This window comes from Sorex araneus, chromosome 6, assembly GCF_027595985.1.
Source record: "Sorex araneus isolate mSorAra2 chromosome 6, mSorAra2.pri, whole genome shotgun sequence".
Lineage (NCBI taxonomy): Eukaryota > Metazoa > Chordata > Mammalia > Eulipotyphla > Soricidae > Sorex > Sorex araneus.
In genome coordinates, this window is record NC_073307.1 from 46,325,687 (window position 1) to 46,345,633 (window position 19,947).

General features: G+C 44.5%; 1 protein-coding gene across 1 annotated transcript; it reads left to right on the plus strand.

Annotated features, from left to right (window-relative positions):
- Nucleotides 1-12,656: 12,656 nt before the first annotated feature.
- ADRB2 (adrenoceptor beta 2) lies at nt 12,657-14,639 on the plus strand. The gene has a single exon (XM_004620597.2). It carries the CDS (start codon nt 12,863-12,865, stop codon nt 14,102-14,104), a length of 1,242 nt encoding a protein of 413 aa, XP_004620654.1. The 5' UTR covers nt 12,657-12,862; the 3' UTR covers nt 14,105-14,639.
- Nucleotides 14,640-19,947: the final 5,308 nt, after the last annotated feature.

Genomic DNA, 19,947 nt, shown 5'->3' on the forward strand with positions numbered 1-19,947 from the left:
CCCAGTAAGTCCTTTCTTGAACTAGGGTTCACTCCTGATGTATATTCTATGGATTTGCACAAATGTATAATGCCACAGAGTTACCTCTATAGCACGATCTAGAAGAGTTTCACAGTCTTCAGATTCCTCTATTTTCTTTGCCTATTCATTGCATTTCCCCTTCCTCCAAACCCTAACAAGTATTGATTTTTTTACTCTTCCTATTGTTTTGACTGTCACAGAACATCAAGTAGCTAGAGTCACGCAGTATGAAGGTTTTTCATGTTGTGTTTTTTTTTCATTTAGTATTATGCATCTGTGATCTTTTATCTCTCTTCATGACTTGATAGCTCATTTCTGTTTACTGCTGGATAATATTGCATTATCTGGTTGTACCATAGTTGATACCTTTCAAGTGATATCTTGGTTGCTTCCAAATTAATAAAGGTGCCATAAACATTCATGTTTGTTTAGTAATCCAGACTATCAATGCAACAACTTATTTTGCAGTTTTCTTTTTATTAATGTTTAAGTTCTTTCTATGTTCTGTGTTTTTATGGTGCTAAACAATACTACAAAAAATAACCCAGGAAAGATAATAACATTTTTGAAACCAAAAAGCCTAAGTCTAATATTGAGGAAATTATAAATGGGATTTTCTTTCCTTATAATTTATACATATAAAAATATGGCATGGCAAAAAAAACAATATTACAATGAAATCCTTTATATGTACAACTGAGTCTTGAGCAACATGGATTTGAATAGCACTGATTTCTTTGTAGAGAAATGACATAAAGTTAAGGATATCAACAATATACTACAGTGCTGGAAATGTGTTATATTTTCTCTGATTTTCTTTTATTTAGTTTTGTTCAAAGAATGCAGTATAAATATATTAATTGACTATGTTATCAATAAGAATTCTGGTCAACTGGCAGGGTATTAGTTATTATGGTTTGACAGAGTCAAAATTTAGACATGAATTTGGAGACCCAGGAAATTGTTCAGTGGGAAAATGCACCTTGCCTTGCAAATGTGAGATCACCAGTGCTCTTTCCTGAGGACTGAGTGTAAACCCTAAAGTTCTGTTGTTCGGGGTCTCCAGTGCTACAAGCAGTCTCCAGCACATCCCAGCAGGTTTGCAAGCACTAAAACTGAAGTGTGCAACCCTGGAAGAGCACAAAGCTAACCACTGTTCAAGCACCCAGATGAGCATGTGTGTAACCCTTGGTTACAACAATAGCAATGAAGCAAAGGAAAGGGGGAAATCTGAGTCATCACAGATTCCCCCAAGCTTCTGTTCGCTCTTATTTTCTAAGTATGAGACAGGTTTATGTTGAAAAAATATGACAATAATGTCTATTTTATTATCTTACTTTTTAATTGAGATTGTGTGACCCACAGGACTGTTCATTATGATTTCTTATGCACATAATTCATTCAGAAGCTCAGAGTTTCATCTCATTCCTAACTCACATATGTTCAAGGTCACAACCCTATCCTTTATATATGTGTGCTTGTGTGTGTGTTGTGTATGTTCAAAATAAATTCATAGCAATGAAATTGTTGATTCAAAGCATGTGTGCAATTGCAAATTTTAATGGGGGCAATAACATTGTCTAACTATCCTAACTACCATTTTTTCCAACCCAGAATGTTTGGATAGCGTTAACTTTAAAAGATGTTGTATTTTAAAAAAAAATAATAATAAAAGCACCTTGTTGTTGATTCTAGAGTTTGCATGTATGTCAATCTGCTCACTTCCTTTCATCTCCATTGCCCAGATGACCACTCCATATGCTACCAACAGTCTCCCCCATCCTTCCTCTGAATTTTCTGCTTGATGAGGTCTGTCTAATATTTTATGGCAATAGTCACAATCCTCTGTAGGAGTGCAGCTCTTTGCTGGCATCCACCCCTTACAGTCACACACACACACACACACACACACACACACACACACACACACACAGACACTCAAGAGTTATTCCTTTGATTCCCTCACCAATGCTTGGTAAGGTAGGAAAGAAGTGAAAATCTGCATACAAACGAGAAAACAAACAACTGATACCCACAAAACCTACCCTCAGCTCCCTCGAAGCAGCATATGTCAAACCTCTTGCCAGATTATTTCTTTCCTCATCTGTTCATTTGGCACAGGGCTGAGGGCACATCTCAGTCAAGCAGCCTCCTTTGTTTCACATCCGGCTTATTCCTGGATTATAACTTTCCATATCCTGTCCCACTCTCGCATGATTTCTCTTAAGCCTCATCTCTTCATCCCAAAACTCCAGGGCTTTCAAAATAACGCAGTCAAACACATTTCACTGTCTCTGACTCTGAACTGGGTGCTGGAGCTTCTCAGGGTGAATTTCTCAAGTATGGTTCAGTTTCCGACTTCTGTGGCCTGTTCCCATGGATATTTCTCTGCCGTGTTTCCTCCTTTTACACCTGCCAGTCCGTCCATACCGCATCCAACCTTCCAGTCCAGCCAAATGAAACATTTCATGACTTTTCTTTATCTCTGACACGACTAAGAAGAGTATCCCTTTGTTGAGTGTGAATCCCTTTTTTCGTATCCCTTTCATGGCCTTCATCACACAGCCTGTCAGACCAGAAATATCTTCTCCATCTTCTGGATGTTACTAGAAACCTCTGAGTGTCAAAGACCCTATTGAATTACTAACTACACACCCCTAGAATGTTGAGTAAGACTTGGAAGCGGCAACTTAGTAAATTGTCATCAACCTAAACTCTCAGAAATATTCAATTTTTTTAACATGGCAAAAGTGAAGTCTAAGGCCCTTGCATTTGATTCACTCCATTTTTTAAATAGCTACCCAACAATGTTAATCACACAGCAGTTGGGCATTCGCCTTTCATGCGGCCAACCCGAGTTCGATTCCTCTGCCCCTCTCTGAGAGCCCGGCAAGCTACCGAGAATATTGAGCCCACACGACAGAGCCTGGCAAGCTACCTGTGTGTATTGGATATGCCAAAAACAGTAACAATAAGTCTCACAATGAGAGACATTACTGGCGCCCGCTCGAACAAATAGATAAGCAACAGGGATGACAGTTACAGCTACCCAACGCAATACATGGATTTCTTCTCATTCTCCCTTTCTGAAATATCGGTTTTGTTTCATCTTTACTACAAATAAAACAAGTAATACTCTTACACACTAGTACCAAGTATTTATGAAACAAATTTCTGGCTGTGGAATGGCTAGATGAAAGGATGCATTCAATCCTTAAATAAATTTCTGCCAAATTATTCTTCAACTAGCCATGCCAATTAACTTGATTTGTAAAATCTTGTATTCTGATAGCAATAAATGCTGATATATTGCCAAAAGAGCTGAAAACAAAAGCTTCCAAGGGAACTAGTGGGAGTGAAAAGGGACATGGAGAGTGGTGCAGGGATACTGGCCCTCTGGGTTGGGGGAGATATGCAACAGTTGCATCATAGGCATAAAACAATAATATTAATAACTTTTCAAACCATGATACCTCAACAAATAAAAGTGGAGTAATTGTCTAAAACTAAGTAAATTTATTTTATAAATTTAGTTATATTATCACACACAGAAAAACGAATACACTTGCCTGTTGACTAAGGACTTCTTGTTATGTCTGGTCATTTGCTCTTTTGAAAATCCTCCCCTTGGCCTTTCCCCAGAGCTTATGGGGGTAGATGAGATTCTGTGCAAAACTCCTCTTTTGGCCAAAAAATTAAGTTCCTAGCATTATCAGGATATGTACTTCATCACAAGGAAGAAAAAAATTATGTACCAAACCATCTTGCCTGAGTGTTTCCTGAAATCAAGGATCTTATTTCTTTCTTTCTGTCCCTCAGGTCCGTACTTCCTTAGGTGGATGTGTGTGTGTGTGTGTGTGTGTGTGTGTGTGTTTGCCTGCATGTTTATTACCTTTCTGTATTCTGGACCCTGTGTTAGGGACACAAAGACATATAAAGTAGCAGTAACACAAAGTGGGGAAAAATAATATCATAGGATCAGTACTTCTCTGCTGGGGTAATGTAGAAGCATAAAGAGGCATCTTACCCAGTCTATTTTTTTAAAAACTACTATAATTTTTCTCCACAGTGGTGGGACAATCTGAACCAAATCCTGTATCATTTTTCTTTTCCCTTTTGGGGTACTTATCTTTTCCTCACAATTTTTAAAATTAGGGAACAATTGGCTATGACATTTTATGTTTTGTGTGTGTATTATAATTTAAGACTAGTTCTACTACACATCAAAAATGTCTTTTTCATTGTGTTTTGCTTTGTTTGAGGGCCACACCCATCGTTGCTCTAGGGTTTCTCTCAGTCTAGTGCCTTACATTGCTCCTTGTGGTTCTCAGGGGACTATGTGCTGGCAGAAATTAAACCTAGGGCCCCACACATACAAGGGAAGTGCTCTACACTGTGCCACATCCCCAGCTCCCCAAACCAAACCTAATCATCAGTAAGTATTCCTGGAGGAAACTTACAAAGGTTGTGTATGTGTGTGTTTGTGTGTGTGTGTGTGTGCATGAGTATGTGTGGGTATAAGTGTGTACCTGTCCCTGTGGAATGTGTGTGAGTGTGTGAGTGTGGTATTGGGGGGTTGTGGAGGGAGGGAAGAGGTGAAGCTGGTAGAGTGGAGTAAAACTCAGGTCCAGGGGCTGAGTTCAGTACAGCAGACAGGGCATTTGCTTCGCAGGCGGCTTGCCGGGTTTGATCCCCAGTACCCTATTAGGTCCACCAAGCTCCACCAAGAGTTGTGCCTGAGCACAGATCCAGGAGTAAGCCCTGAGTACCTCTGGGTGTGTCCCCCACAAAAATAAAAGAACAACCACAGCTCAAAACCATTGCCAGCTTCTTGAACACCTGTGCCTAAATCCTGAGTTAGGGATCAGAGTCAAGTTTTTGATCAGATCACAAACGGTGACACCTTCTCCTTTTACCTACCATGTAACATGGAGCAGGCTGCTTAATCCTTTAAAACATTACTTTTCATCATCTATAAAACAGGAGTAGTGTGTCAACTTGTCACACCAAGTAGAAATGAGAGCAGGGAAAGAGAGTGTGGATATAGGATACCCAGTTCAGCTCCAAGTGTATGATGCACATAATAAATAAAAACTGTCTATCACCACTTTACAGTTCCCTGAACAACCACTGACTAGTATGCTGGCCCAGACACTGATGACTGGATCCAATTTTCTCACTTGGCAGATGAGGAAATGATCCCCAAGAGGGTCAATCCCACAGAAAGGATCATGCCTCTGAGGCAGAGTCCCCTCATTGATTAGTGTGAGCTGGAGGCATCTGGGTCTCTATCCCTTGGCCCAGAGACATTCCCCACCCCCAGCAGAAGGCTCTGCTTTGGTGCAAAGCCAGCCTGCTTTTTTTCCTGAAGGGCTGAAAGCATTTCTTCTCCTTGGCCCCTATTTCTGGCCACACTTCAATGTCCTCTTGGGTTCCTTGGTCCCCATTAGCCTGCTTCCTGGTCTCCTCACCTCCAGCAGTCAGTTGATCCCATCCCGCCCTGCAGTGCTTATGTGGGGACATTATGCATTTCCTTCTCTGAAGCTGAGCAGTTTGTACTTAGGGGTTCTTCTGCCTGAGAGGCTGCCAGCGCAATCTCCACACCCCGGGCTTTGGGAGTACCACTGCTAAGAGACCTTCGCACCTGCTTCTCTGGGTCTAATATCAATAAGGAACTTAACACCTACCGTGCACTGTCAGCTCTGACCACTTTGCAGATATGAACTCATTTAATCTTCATATCAAACGCCTGGGGTAAGTGGTGACATTGTCAATAACCCCAATTTGCAGATGAGGAAACAGAGATAGGGAGATTAAAGAACTTGCTCAGGGTTTTCTAGTGGAGAGCTGAGAGAGTCCAATGCTTACAAGAAGTATCAGACCCTGCCCAGGTCTGCGCTGCAGCCCTGCCCTGGCCTTCTCACCCGCATCCTTCCTGAGCTCTTGGGGAACCCTTCCTTCACCCCTTCCATATTAGCCCTCAACTTAGCATTAGCTGAGTTGATACAGGTTGATTTTCTCTGTTCTCTCCCCCTATTCTACCCTTGTGATTACCACTATTAGCAATCTGATATAAACAAAGGATTTCCTTCTCTGTTGGATTGATCTATTTATTTATTTATAGGATTGAGGAAATTAGGAGTTAGAGAAATAGTATAGGGGTTCAGATATATGGAAGTTCTTTACCTGACCAGGATTCACTTTCCAGTTTCTCAGCTTCTGAGTGTCTCTGGAAGTGGTCCTTTAACTATGAATTGGGAAGCCCCCCCAGTAAAAATTAAAAATGAAGGATCACAGAAATGAAAACAGAGAAAAGGAGCATGTGCATGCATTTGTGTGCAGGAGGAACATGCAATATTCTGACACTGAAGATTTGCTAAAAAATGGAGAATGAGTATGAGGATAAAAAAAATGAGAAAGAGGAGAGACGCAGGAGGAGGAAGAGGATAAACATGTTTTGTTTTGTTTTCTGGACACACTGTGCTATATTCCTTCAACACGTTATTTCATTTAACCATCCATCCTCTGAGACTGTGCTATTCAGGGAATACTTCCACTGTAATAATAACCAACCAACCACAGACACACCACCACAAATCTATTTATCTCCTAATCATTATATTTTAACTCCCATCTTGGTGTCTAACCCAAATCTCAAATTCAATATGGCCATATCTGAACTCATCGTTCTTCCTGTCCAACAAACAAGAAGGTTCCTGTTTGGGAAAGGCCCCCACTGTCAGACTCACTCCCCCAATTCCAACCAATCCAAATTCTGCCAGTTTTTTCCATTATTGTGTCTTTCAGGTTTCTCCCCATCCCAAACTCCATTTCATTTTCCAGACAACCTTCTACTCCCTCAACAGTTGTCCCGAGCGGGTGGCTTTCCTCCTGGTCCTTAGGAATATCTGGAGACCCTGAGGGCTGAAGTGTCTGGTCTGAAACACTCTGTGGACTGAAGGAAATTCCAGTAATGAAATTGGGCCCCAAATCTGGCCCCAAAACTCCTGTTCTCTCTGTCCCGGTCCAGCTAGTGCAAGTCTGGGGCTGAGATTCCTTTAGAGGTAATAGACATTCTTTGACCCATGTCAGCAGCACATCATTAAACCACAATGCACTTGGGAGCTAGTTCTTTTTCACTTTTCTTTCAGTCTTCCAGAGTAGACGGAGAAAGTCCCATTTGGTGCTAGGAGACCATCAATATCACTCCAGCACTTCCTAATCTTCCCTTTCAATAAAAAGAGAGCTGGCCTGGGGCTTAGAACTTTGGCAGGCAACAACAACAAAAATCTACCCAGAATTTATTAACATTGTTTGGTTTTCATGGTTACCCTCTATTTATGGTAGATGACACTGTTCTTTCCACCTACTGTAACGGCAGCAACGCAACATTTTCTTTAAAAATAAATGCATTTTACTTTTAGAAGTCACTGTCAAGAAAAATATTTAGTTAGCCATGCACCTGCTACTCAGAATGCCAGGACTCACAATGGTGAAATGCCACTGGGGGTGTGGGAAATAGCCAGAACCAAGTTGTTTTGTGAGATACTGACAGGTTTTGCTTGCCAACTTCTCAGCGTAGCTCTTCAGAGTCAGGAACTCGGCTCCTCAATGACCCTCACACCGCTTCCTCCCCCTGAGTGGTCCGTTTGATTTTGAATAACAAGTCTCTTAGATGCTGACTAACCCAACCTCTCATTTCAGGGATGTAGGTGGAGCCTCAAAGAAATAAAGAAGGAAACTTGTTGAAGGTTATGTGGAACATTCTAGATAGTTAGGGAACAAACCGCAAGTCTCCTTAGATTCCACGCGTGCTGTGTTTCCTGAGCTAACTGCTTCCATCACTTAGATACATTTATCTATATATAGTCTTGGTCTGAAGGAGACCTGGCATAAACAACTCAGCTTCAATATGAAATTAAATCCTATGTTTTAAGGCATCAATTACAAGCACTCAGTCACACATTCTCTCATATCCCTAGGAGGAGAATAGCTACACACTGCCCTTGGGAGAATTGGGAAGAATACTCACTCAAAGAATTTTCTGTTGGATTCAATTCTGTAGGAAAACCCAACTGAGAAAAACTGCTAAAAATGTTGCCCCTTTGGATGCTCTTTTCTTCTCTTGAGACCAAGAAGTCCTACTTCTAACCAAGTAAACTAAAGTCTTTCCTGCTTTAATTTAGTGTCTTCCACCATAACTCTGTCCTCCCGGGACAGGGAGAATTTATTAGCATGTCTCTCATATAAAATGTTAGCATAGCAGGAAATTAAATTTATCTAGCATAAGCAGCTGTTCTGAAAGCTTTGCTGGTTGTTCTGCTTACATTATGGTTGCCAAGGTGATTGCAAATTGATTGAGGGCTTGCTCAAAGATTATTCCAGGTATTGATGCTAAGTTTAGTCATCAACAAACCCATGGAAGAGAGCTGCCATCATAGCAAAGGATATTTTAGACAAGTGAACAAGTGACATTTAATCTGAAGAGTAGAAGCTGAAGGAAAACGCCACAAGATTCTCCCAAAAGCTGACGGACAGTCTTACACAGGACAGAAAACTTGTTCTGAGTGGCCTCAAGGGGGCAGACTTAAGATCTATGGGGAGAAGAGATTTTATTTCATTGCCATAATTGTTGCACATTTTATGCCACAGGGGCGGGGGGGGGGGCAAAAATGGGTGTGACCATTATCTGAAATATTGCTGTTAAAAAAAAAAGGTTTTGTCCTCCCAGAAATGCCAGGTAATTCACTATTTCGCTGGTTAGAGAAATATACACCAAAGTAAGTTATAGTCTCTAAAGATGGTGCTCCCAGAGTTTTGAAGGATGGATTGTGAAATGAGCTACTAAGACTGCGACACGTTTGATTCAAACCGGTAGCATTCTGTCTGATGATGGTAATTCTCAGGACTCTCTGTCCTAGAAAGCAAGTTTTGTTCATTCTTAAATTCCTTTCTACACAATAAAAATCAAGTTACTCACTACTCAACATATTTAGTGATTAATTATTGGGGGTGGGGCCGCATTTAATGGTGCTCAGGAGTTGCTACAGTTTGGTACTCAGGGAGACCAGGTGGTACTGAGGACCAACCAGGGCTACATGCAAGATAGTACCTTAACCCCTGCACTCTCTCTCTGGACATTTATCTATGTTTATATGGTTCATGTATATGCAGATATGTAAATATATCTTAATAAGACTATGCATTATATATTTTTATTCAAAAATCAAATAGCAAGTTGCTCTTTTCCAAAATAACAGCTAAGAACTTTCCATGCTTTTAATGTAAATTTATGAAATAATGCTATACAGAGAAAATATTAAGCAGACACTTGAAATCACCATTCAGAGAATTAAATTATGTTTCTCTATCTAAAGAATCATAAATATGGAAAGAATCTTGTCTAAGCCAAGACCATGATAAGATTTTCCTAAGCTTTCCGGATATTGATATCTGAGTATTCCTGGCATCATTCAGACTTACTCCTTTATTCAAAGATTTGTTATATAAATCAAATTTGTCCCCATTTGTCAGGCAAGAAGCCACAAATCAGTGACTTAAGGGATTGACAAAATATGTAATTAGACACTATCAGTCATCATAAAAGAGCCTGCTTTTCTGTTCATCAGATAAAGGTACATTTAGTCTACTAAGAACTTTCAAGCTCAACTGAAGCATTAACTCTCTAAAGCCACAGTCCAGTAAGCAGTGAAAGTGAAAAGAAACAGCTTAGAACACTGAGAATGTGTAGGTCTAGTAGCCAACTCAGACTTCTAATTTCCCCACCACTTCACACTACACACTATGTCTGCATTTTAGTTTCCTCATTAGCAAACTGGAAGATGGGTAGGGTCAGAGAGAATAAACTAAATGATCTCTTAAACTCGTTCCCATTCTAACTCTCTTTGATCTTATCATTCTAAAAGAAGGTCGGGAAAGATCTGGCATGAAGATCAACATCTTAAATTACCTATGTTGCAGGAGGGGCTGGGAGTGGGGCTGGAGGAAAGAGAGAGACAGAGACAGAGAGGAGAGAGTTTGTTTGGCAAGGGTGGTAAGCACAGTCCCAGAATTTATTCATTCACAGAGCAGTCTTTTCTTCTTGATTTAGTGATTGTGAGTTGTTTGAAAGTTATACTCCAAGATAACAAGAGTTAAAATATTAAACTTTTAAGTGATTGATGTGCATATACAAATAGTCAGTTAGTGTTTTGTCTTAAAAGAGTTTCCTTTATTCCTGTTGAGGTTAGGGTTAGATTAAACAATATGCTTACTTATTCTATAATCTCAAAAATAGAAAGGAGGTTTCAAATGGCTGAGTTCTACAATTTGAGGGTAGATAGACACTTAGAGAAGCATTGTTGCATAACAGAGACAGCTTCTTCCTAAAATACATTAGATCAGAACCAATTTGGGTGCTGATATATTTTGAAAATTACATAAACATAATAGATCCCTACTATTAATAACTTTCATTGAAAAATTGGTTTTTTAAGGCCTTCATCTGCCAAGGCAAAAAGACAAAGATTTCATATAGTTCATTTTTCCCCTAGGTTTTCCTTTTGAGTACATCTCCAAGTTACTTTTTCTCCAAAAGTTGTCATATTTGGGTAGAGAAGACTAACAACAGTATTCTAAATATACTAAGTAGTTCATACAAATCTTAGTGGTAAACAATATGTGTGTGGCATTTATATGTGCAAAGCATCTTCACATTTTTTGTACTATTACTTGATTCTCGCTCAGTCTAATCAAAATGACACAATGGGATAGCGTAAGAGATGAAGGAATTAGGTTCTGTCTCTGTGATTTGCCTTAAGTAGATGAGTTTTCAGAGAGCAGGGTCTGGGACCTGGTATTCCAGTTCCAGTTTTAACTCACCTTAAGTCATGCATTCCAATGATGCAGTCCATTGAAAAGATTGAAAGACGGGTATGAAAGTCAAGAACCGGGTTCACTCTCACCTCTGGCACTGCCTGACCCTGTGTCCCTGGCCAAGATAGTTCTCATTTTGACCCCCATTTGTGAGTTAAGCTAAAAAGTGCCCCCACCACTATGGAACTGTGGGAAGGATTGAATGGAATAAAGTATGAGAAGTACATAGCAGAATGTTCCATAAATGTTAGCCATTGTTATGTTATTATGTAATCCACAAAGTATGTCTGGTCACATTGCATGAAATGCTTTCAGTTTTTCAAAGATGTTGCCAATACGTGTGGATCAGATCCTGAAAATTAATTTCTTGGTCACAGAGAAAATTCAAAAGGAGACTATTTCATCCCACATTTTAGAGACAGACTTGTTCTGACGTTTTTAAAAGAATTGTCATGTGCTTCCTATGGTTTTGAAACAGTTGAAGAATGAACATATGAAATTGTCATCTTCTTAAGAGTCAGAAATGACAGAACAGTGGCAATTTCATACCACTCAACAGATCAAAAAACTACCGAGCAGTTAACAGGATCTGGGGAGCTACAATGAGAGTATGGAGGGAATCCAGGTGGAAGGGACAATTGTTCCACTTTCATTCCAACAGCTGAGGAGGAAGGAAAGCCACACTCCTCCCAAGAATCAAAAGTTGTAGCACACAGCCTTCTGTCTCTGTCCCCAACCCAGAGGCGTACCCCAGTTCCAAATGAAATCCAGAGGATAAAATTCTATGTCTCAATGCCTGCAAATTCCCAAGGAGGGCACCAAAAGTACTTGACAGCGGGTGAGCTGAGGAAATTCAGCAGCTGTTGAAGTCACCTCCTGGGCCTTGCCAAATGTTTGAAAGGGAATATGCCCTGTGTGTGAGCGGTGTCAGGGAGCTGGGGGTGGGGTGGGGGTGGGGTTGGTGGGAAGTGGGAGGGAGTGGAGTTGGGGTGCATGGGTCAGGCTTTCTGAGTACCAGGAAAGGGATAACCCGTGCTGGTGGAGACTCCCCGCCGAGGGTCTTTGCACGTTGTTTTTGTCTCTCTGGGGTGCGCGCCCCTGACAGCGCTTCGGGGTGCTTCTGTGTCTGTTTCGGGTCCTGTTGGAGCGGATCGACTCTGTGCCTGCTGTTGTGTGGTGTATGTGTGTGTGTGTGTGTGTGTGTGTGTGTGTGTATGTGTGTGTGTGTGTATGTGTATGTGTTCTCACAGGGATTGAGGGGTGCGGGGAGGTGGCATGGGGCCCTTGGAGGTGCGCGGAACTCACAGGGTGTGTCTTTGTCGGTGGCTGCGGTTCCGTATAAGTCTGAGCTTGCCTGCTGGGATGCACTGGTGCCTGCCCGTGCGTGCCTCGGTGGGCACTGCTTCCGCCTGTCGGTGGGATGGGGGCAGCAGCAGATGGACAGACAGGTAAGAGCCTCAGAAGAAGCCCAAGCTCCGGAGCTGGCGGGTGAGCACGCCAAGCCCAGCTTCAGGCTCTCGGGGCCAGCCCGGGGAGGGAGGGGTGGCCCGCTTGGGCGCTGGGGAGCAGCTGGGCCCCGCCTGGGCCAGCCCTAGGAGGGGGCGGGAGAGGGGAGGGAAGGGGCGGGATGGGTGAGGACCTCGCCCCTTTGGGGGCTGCCCGCGCGTTATTGGCCGAAAGTTGCAGCACGTCACGGGGAGGGCAGTTCCCCTAAAGTCCTGTGCACATAACGGGCAGCGCGCACTCCCAGGCGGCTTCTCCCGAGCGCAGACGGGGCGCCGTGAGCCCGGAGCACCCCCGGCGCTGAGTGTGCAGGACGCGCCCCCACCACACCCACCGCACGGCCCCTGGATGAGGCTGCCAGGCGCCCGCTCGCTGCCCGCAGCGCCCCGCCGGAGGTCCGCCCGCTGAGGCAGGCGCGGCCACTGCGCCGCGGCCACCGCGCTCACCTGCCCGCCCGCGCGCCATGGGACAAGCCGGGAACCGTAGCGTCTTGATGCTGACGGCCAACTCGTCCCACCAGAACGCCACGCAGCTCCGGGAAGAGGCGTGGGTGGTGGGCATGGGCATCGTCATGTCGCTCATTGTCCTCGCCATCGTCTTCGGCAACGTGCTGGTCATCACGGCCATCGCCAAGTTCGAGCGGCTGCAGACGGTCACCAACTACTTCATCACGTCCCTGGCCTGTGCCGACCTGGTCATGGGCCTGGCCGTGGTGCCCTTCGGCGCCTGCCACATCCTCATGAAAATGTGGACCTTTGGCAACTTCTGGTGCGAGTTTTGGACCTCCATCGACGTGCTGTGCGTCACGGCCAGCATCGAGACCCTGTGCGTCATCGCGGTGGATCGCTACTTCGCCATCACGTCACCGTTCAAGTACCAGAGCCTGCTGACCAAGAACAAAGCCCGCGGGGTCATCCTGATGGTGTGGATCGTGTCGGGCCTCACCTCCTTCTTGCCCATCCAGATGCACTGGTACCGGGCGACCCACCAGACGGCCATCGACTGCTACGCCGAGGAGACCTGCTGTGATTTCTTCACGAACCAGGCCTACGCCATCGCCTCCTCCATCGTCTCCTTCTACTTACCGCTGGTGGTCATGGTCTTCGTCTACTCCAAGGTGTTTCAGGTGGCCAAAAGGCAGCTGCAGAAGATCGACAGGGCCGAGGGCCGCTTCCACGCCCAGAACCTCAGCCAGGTCGAGCAGGATGGGCGGGGTGGGCAACGCAGGGCCTCCAAGTTCTGCCTGAAGGAACATAAAGCCCTCAAGACGCTGGGCATCATCATGGGCACGTTCACCCTGTGCTGGCTGCCCTTCTTCATCGTCAACATCGTGCACGTGATCCAGGACAACCTCATCCCTAAGGATATCTACATCTTCCTGAACTGGGTGGGCTACGCCAACTCCGCCTTCAACCCCCTGATCTACTGTCGCAGCCCCGATTTCAGGATTGCCTTCCAGGAGCTCCTGTGTCTGCGCAGGTCTTCTCTGAAGGCCTGTGGGAACGGCTACTCCAACAACAGCAACGACAGGACTGAGTACACGGGGGAGCAGAGCGGATATCACCTGGGGCAGGAGAAAGACAGCCAACTGCTGTGTGGGGACCCCCCAGGCATGGAAGACTTTGTGAGCCGGCAAGGTACTGTGCCTAATGATAGCATTGATTCTCAAGGGAGGAATTGTAGTACCAATGACTCACTGCTGTAAGGCAGCTTTTCTACTTTTTAAGACCCTCCCCCCCAATACACTAAAGACTATTTTAGCATGTAATAAATTGAAAAAGAAACTGTATATACATGTGCAGGAGGAAGGGCACCCTTCGTAACCCCCTCCCCCTTTTTTTTTATTTTTTTAAGCTGTAAACAAGTGGAAATGTCTGAATGATTGTGCCTTGTGGGGTTCCTCTTGGCTTGGAACTTGTACGTGGACGTCTGTAGTGCTTCAGTCCCAGACGGCCTGGGCTGCTACATGTGATGTATTTTCAGTGTTAACTACCTCATTTGTTAAGTATTAGGGGTTTCTATTGCTGCTACTCATTTGTATTTGAAAGTTTTTCCTTCCTGCACCCTTGGACCGGGGGGTCTTGTGTATGTTGGACCTTTCAGCTGTGAACATGGACTCTCCCAGTTCCTCCTTTTGCTCCGATGGGGCGTCAGAGGCAGGGGTTTGAGGGGCAGCTTCAGGCATACTCTGGAGCAAAGTCTAAAGTTTACAGTAAATAAATTGTTTGACCATGACTTCATTGCACCTGTTTCTCCAAAAACCCCTTGACTGGAGTGTGGCTGACTTCCCCACTGGAAACCGCAGGTAACTATTTGTAATAACTGCCCAGTGACTTAATACAGGAATGACACGGGAATGATATGTACTAATTGCTTAACCCTCTCATGGGCCTTTGGGTTTGTCTCTGAAACCTGTCTCTCTCCTACAACGAGTGCCCCGTATCAGCCCAGCCTGCTCCCCGTCTTGCTGCCTGTCTCTTGTCTATGGTTATTATGGTGTGCTGTTTCATCAGAAACACTGACTCATAGAAGCCAAATGAAGGGCATCTGTTTGTCCCTCCAAGCGCCCCCACCACCCACCTTCTAGCCCTTCTTGTTTAATAGCTGCTTCCATGGCTGCCTTTGCTGGACTCTATAGCGGGGATCTTTGTCCGACACCAAGGCTTTGGCATTTTCCAGATGAGACAAGTTTCTGGGCAAAGCTACTCCAACAGTCCTGTATTTCCAAGGGAAACTGAAAGGGCATTGGTCCTAGGGAGCCAAGCTGGAAGAGACTTAACTAACGAATACCTCGTGACCTAGAAACAGGTTTGAATCACTCCTTTGGTTTTGCTTCTGTCCCTCCCCCACCCGTCACTTCAATATAAAATGCCAAGATTTCTCAGCCAAAGCTAGGCTGATAGTTCTCTGCAGTGGGGCTGTCCGGTGTGTTGTCAGATAGATCAGGGTACCTCTGACCTCTGCCACTTGATATGAGTGGCAGCCCCTGAACAGTGACATCCCAAACTGTCCCCAGACAGGGCCAGATAGCACCAGCAAAGGGGCTGTGCAGTGCTGGGCACCACAGACAACAAATTTCAAACAGGGGGACAGACTTTGAGGTTCTGTGTAAATGTCCCCAGTGGGTTTTGCAGAGCCTGGGAGAGGGGTTTTCTACATGACCACCTGGTTAATGACAGACCCAGGGGTCAGTGCTCCTCGGTCTCCCACAGGCTCTCTCCCGGCGTCCTTCCGTATGTGCAGATACTTGAGTAGGAGCGGTGAATTGTTGGGGAGGGTTTATCAATGGAGGCGAGGCCTCTGAACCGTTCCTGCCTGTTCGGGGAGAGATTGTGACACTGTTAAGAGGCACATGAGGGAAAATCACAAAAGTAAACACATTTCTTCCCCCACCCCCTTTCTATTTTTGCCCGTGTGTCAGAGCCAGAGCTTGGCCCAGGTCTCACCGAGTGGCTCATCCTCCTTGGCAGCGCCAGCCTGAAGAGGATCAGTCTGCAGGGTTCACTGCCATCCCTGGGCTCCTGAACTCATGCTGCTGCTCTCTTCCCCTCTGTCCCAGCCAAGGTCCCCAACCACAATCACTTTGGCCTCCTCTGTTTCCTGTCAGCTCGGCAACGGGGTGTCCGGACAGGTACTGAGGTCTTGGGAGAAAGCTGGGCACCCGTTGGGGGACAGTGACATGGCATCTAGGGGAGCAGGATATCCCATTTGCTCCTTCGTTCTCTCAGGGCTTTCCTGCGTATTCTCACATTCTCCTTCCCCTCTCTCAAGCCCAACCCCCAGAGGCAGGCAGCGTCTCCAAGGATATCTTGGCACTCCTCGTAGCCTCACGTGGGATCTGGGACTCAGAAGGACTTATAGAAAGATTTGACATTGCAGTAGATGGAAAGTTGGAAAAGGGATTGACTTGTCAAGGTAAGCAGCTGGGGAGGTCAGCCATGGATGTCCTCTCAGCACCATGTTGTCGCTGGATTTTTCATCCTCCACCCCAGTTCCCAATTGTGGAAACTTTTATCTGGGACTCTAGGAGAATAGTCATTTCTGCAGATGTTTTTATTGCTTTCGGGTCCTTAACACAAAACTCACGCAATAAATCTGCCTCGTGGACAAGGGGAAGAGTTGCTCTTTTCCTAGGCAAGAGTTCACTAGAATATTTTCATCAATTTGGGAAGCTGGGCAAATCCTTAACTCTTTTATGAATGACTGGGACTTTTAAAGCCACTCCAGGTAGAATTCCCCATAGTTATACTTGAAAGGAAAAAAAATATTAAAAACATTTCTGTCATCCTTTATAAGTCCCTTGGACAATAAGCGTTGTTAATAAACAATGGTGCAAATCTATATCCCTTTAAAATTATTTAATTAAAACTGTGATTTGAGTTTTATAACATATCATGTCTTAGCACTAGAGGAGCTCCCAATATCATTTCAGTTAAAAGTTCAGTACTTTTAAATACCAAGACTTTGACCAGTTTTAAGGGATTTACCAAGCAAGAACATGTGAACTAGATCTCAGTTCCTTGTTTTCTACCTCTTTCAGTTTTGCTTTCTTTCTTTCGAGGGGCAGCGGGGGAGGGGGGCACAGGAAAGCTTATGTCAGCGTCCCTCAGTCCCTCTGTAGATTGACAGGTTGCTTACATAAGATTTATATCGGATTCATCCTCATAAAGTTATCTTTGCCTGAACAACAAGTGCTGGGAGTTTGTCAAATGAGAACCTTCTCTGAGATGAGGGACTGACAGGTGTGCGGGGTAGGACAAGGCTTCCACCAAGATCCTCATGGGAGAAGAAACCTGAGGGAAAGGTGACTGGAAATAGGAACTGCAAATTACAAGTGACTTAAAACGTTTCTCATGTGAAACTACTGTTGAAAATAGCCCGGATCAGAATCTCTTAGGGTATTTACAGAGCATATTTGGGTATAAATGGCATGCAAAACACATAGACCTCAGCCGGCCTGTTGGAGCAGAATATTGATGACATTGACTAATTATTATATATAATTATTATTTATATATATTTTATGTGATATTACTAAATATCAGGCTCTTTGCTACTCACTTTTCAACATCATGTCCTCTTGACAGTCATATGATGCTTTTGGTCTCACTTGTCAATGAGGGAGAGTGCGGAGGTTGGAAAAGCTTAAGAGACTCTTCATAGCCACAAACTGACTAGCTGTAGGTCAAATTAGAATCCAGGTCCATGTGAGTCCAGCACCCATGGAGCCTAGTTCACACACAAACCAGGAAACAGCACCAGGCGGCTTCAAAACCATGCCAGGACAAGTGTAAGAACTGGAAATGCAATACCTTGTTGAGAGAAGAGGGTGATTGTGGTAGGTTGGGGCAGGAAGGAATGTTCCCTCTGAAGCATGTGATTTCAGGGTTGGTGAGGACCAGGACGGGAAACCAACCACTGGAGTGCCTGGTTGATGGTTCTGATTTTGTTTTGCTATATACCAGAGAAGCAGCCCAACTGAAAAAAGAGGATCTGAAACGAAAATGAGTCTAGCATAGGCCCAGCTGAAACACAGCCTGCCTCCCATCCTGATAAAGGCATCTGCACTTTCAAAGGTAGGAAGATCTCCTAAAGTTAGCTGGTCACTGGAGCTTATAGAAAAGTCAGCCAGTATAAGAGATTCTGCAAGTTTTCTGTGCCTTCTGAACTAGTCTTCTGGGGCAAGGAGATGATCGGATGGCAGAGACACGGAGGGTTCATGCCCTTTGAATGGTCCCTTCTATTAACAATAGGACCTCCCCTAAATTCAGCTCTGTACTCAGAATCCTGCTTCAGGGACAGTGCAAATAGAACCTGAAGGAGGAATTTTTGAAATGCTTTAGAGAACAAACACATTCCCAAGCGCTTTCAAGACTTTGAGAAATATTGGTGTCTGATGAATAAGGGAAACGGCACTCAGAGTGAAGAGCTCTGTGCTGAGGTTCATGCAACTAGGCTTCTAGGTTTCAGCTTTAAACTCAGCCCATCTCTCTTATTTGGGCAGTTTTCCTCAATGTCTCTCTTCAGTGTGTTCTTCCTGAAAAACAGGTGTCTAAGCTCTGCTCAGTGCTCAATTTGTATGGACATTTAAATTGGAGGCTTATCAGAAATAGCCTCCAATAGTTTCTATTTCTCTCTTTCTTTTTTTAAATGAATCACCATGGAGTACACAGTTACAAAGCTTTCATGATCGGGTTTCAGTCATACAATGTTCCAATGCCCATCCCTCCACCAATGTACATTTTCCACCACTAATGTCTCCAGTATCCCTGACACCACCATTCCCCACCCACCCCTCCCCACTCCTGCCGCCACACACACACAGCCTGGTCTTATGTCAGGCCCTTCTCTCTCTCTCTTTCTCTCTCTCTCTCTTTCTCTCCTTATCGCAGGCCCTTTTCTTCTCTCTCTGTCTCTCTCTCTTTCTTTATAGCAGGCCCTTTTCTTCTCTCCCTCTGTCTCTATCTCTTTCTCTCTTTATGGCGGCCCTTTTCCTCTCTCTCTCTCTCTCTCTCTCTCTCTCTCATTTTGGGAATTATGATTTGCAATACAGATACTGAGAGGTCATCATGTTTGCTTCTATTTCTAATTAAGTCCGTGACGTTTGTCTTATAAATAATAGTTGGATGTCCTGGGTGGTCAATTTTTAGACAAGAATGCCATGAAGAGGACATTTTATGGCATAATTACCTTCATATATTTAAGGACCATCTGGGAGAAGAGTTCGCTTGTCAGTTCTGTGTGAATACTGGAAGGCAAGCTGAAGGACTGTCAGGTGAAGGAGGGTATTCCTCAGAGTGAGCTTCCAGTTCCTCAGAAGCATTCAAGAGAAGCCAAATAAAGCTCTGTGAGGGAGAGAATGCCAGAGACCCCCACACTGAGTCGGAGCTAGACAAAGCACCTTCCAGGTCTGTGATTCTGTGACCCTAAAAACAATAGACCAGAATGTTCTTTACAAGTATTCCGACCGTTCCCTAATTCCAACTAGCCTTCTCCCCAATTCCTCTGAATTTCAGAGGTTTCACTGCATTCCTAAGCAGGAACCCTCTTGGGGAAATCAGGATCTCAACAGCACTTGGCTGAGGGGGGAAAAATCCAGAAATAGAGCAATAAGGTTAAGCAGTTTTCCAAACTATTAGACCTTTTCATCAGCTGCTCTTCCCATGCCTTTTGCAAATGACCTACTAACTCCCAGAGAGAGAGTGAGAGAGCTGTAAAGTCCTTTCTGCTAAGACTATTACATCCTTCTCCACTCTCAGAGTCAGTGCGCTTCCTGCACACACTCCCCGGACAGGCAGGAGGGAGGCGGGGCCTTGGCCTGCTGAGGAACTTCAGAATCCTGTAGCCCAACAGTCTGGGGGTCCCCCAAGCAGCTCAGTCCCAGCGGGCTCGACAGCGTGGGCAGCTCCCACTCTTCTTAGATCCATACCATCATCTCTGAAGAGGGGCAGTTTAGTTTTCATGAATCTTTGTTCCTTCTTTCTCCAAAATCCTCTAAGATGGCTGAAAGATCGTCAATCTGTCTACATTGCTTTCACTTTAGAATCA

What these genes read in the sequence shown, in the direction of transcription:
- ADRB2 (XM_004620597.2), top strand. Translation starts at nt 12,863, where the DNA reads ATGGGACAAGCCGGGAACCGTAGCGTCTTGATGCTGACGGCCAACTCG.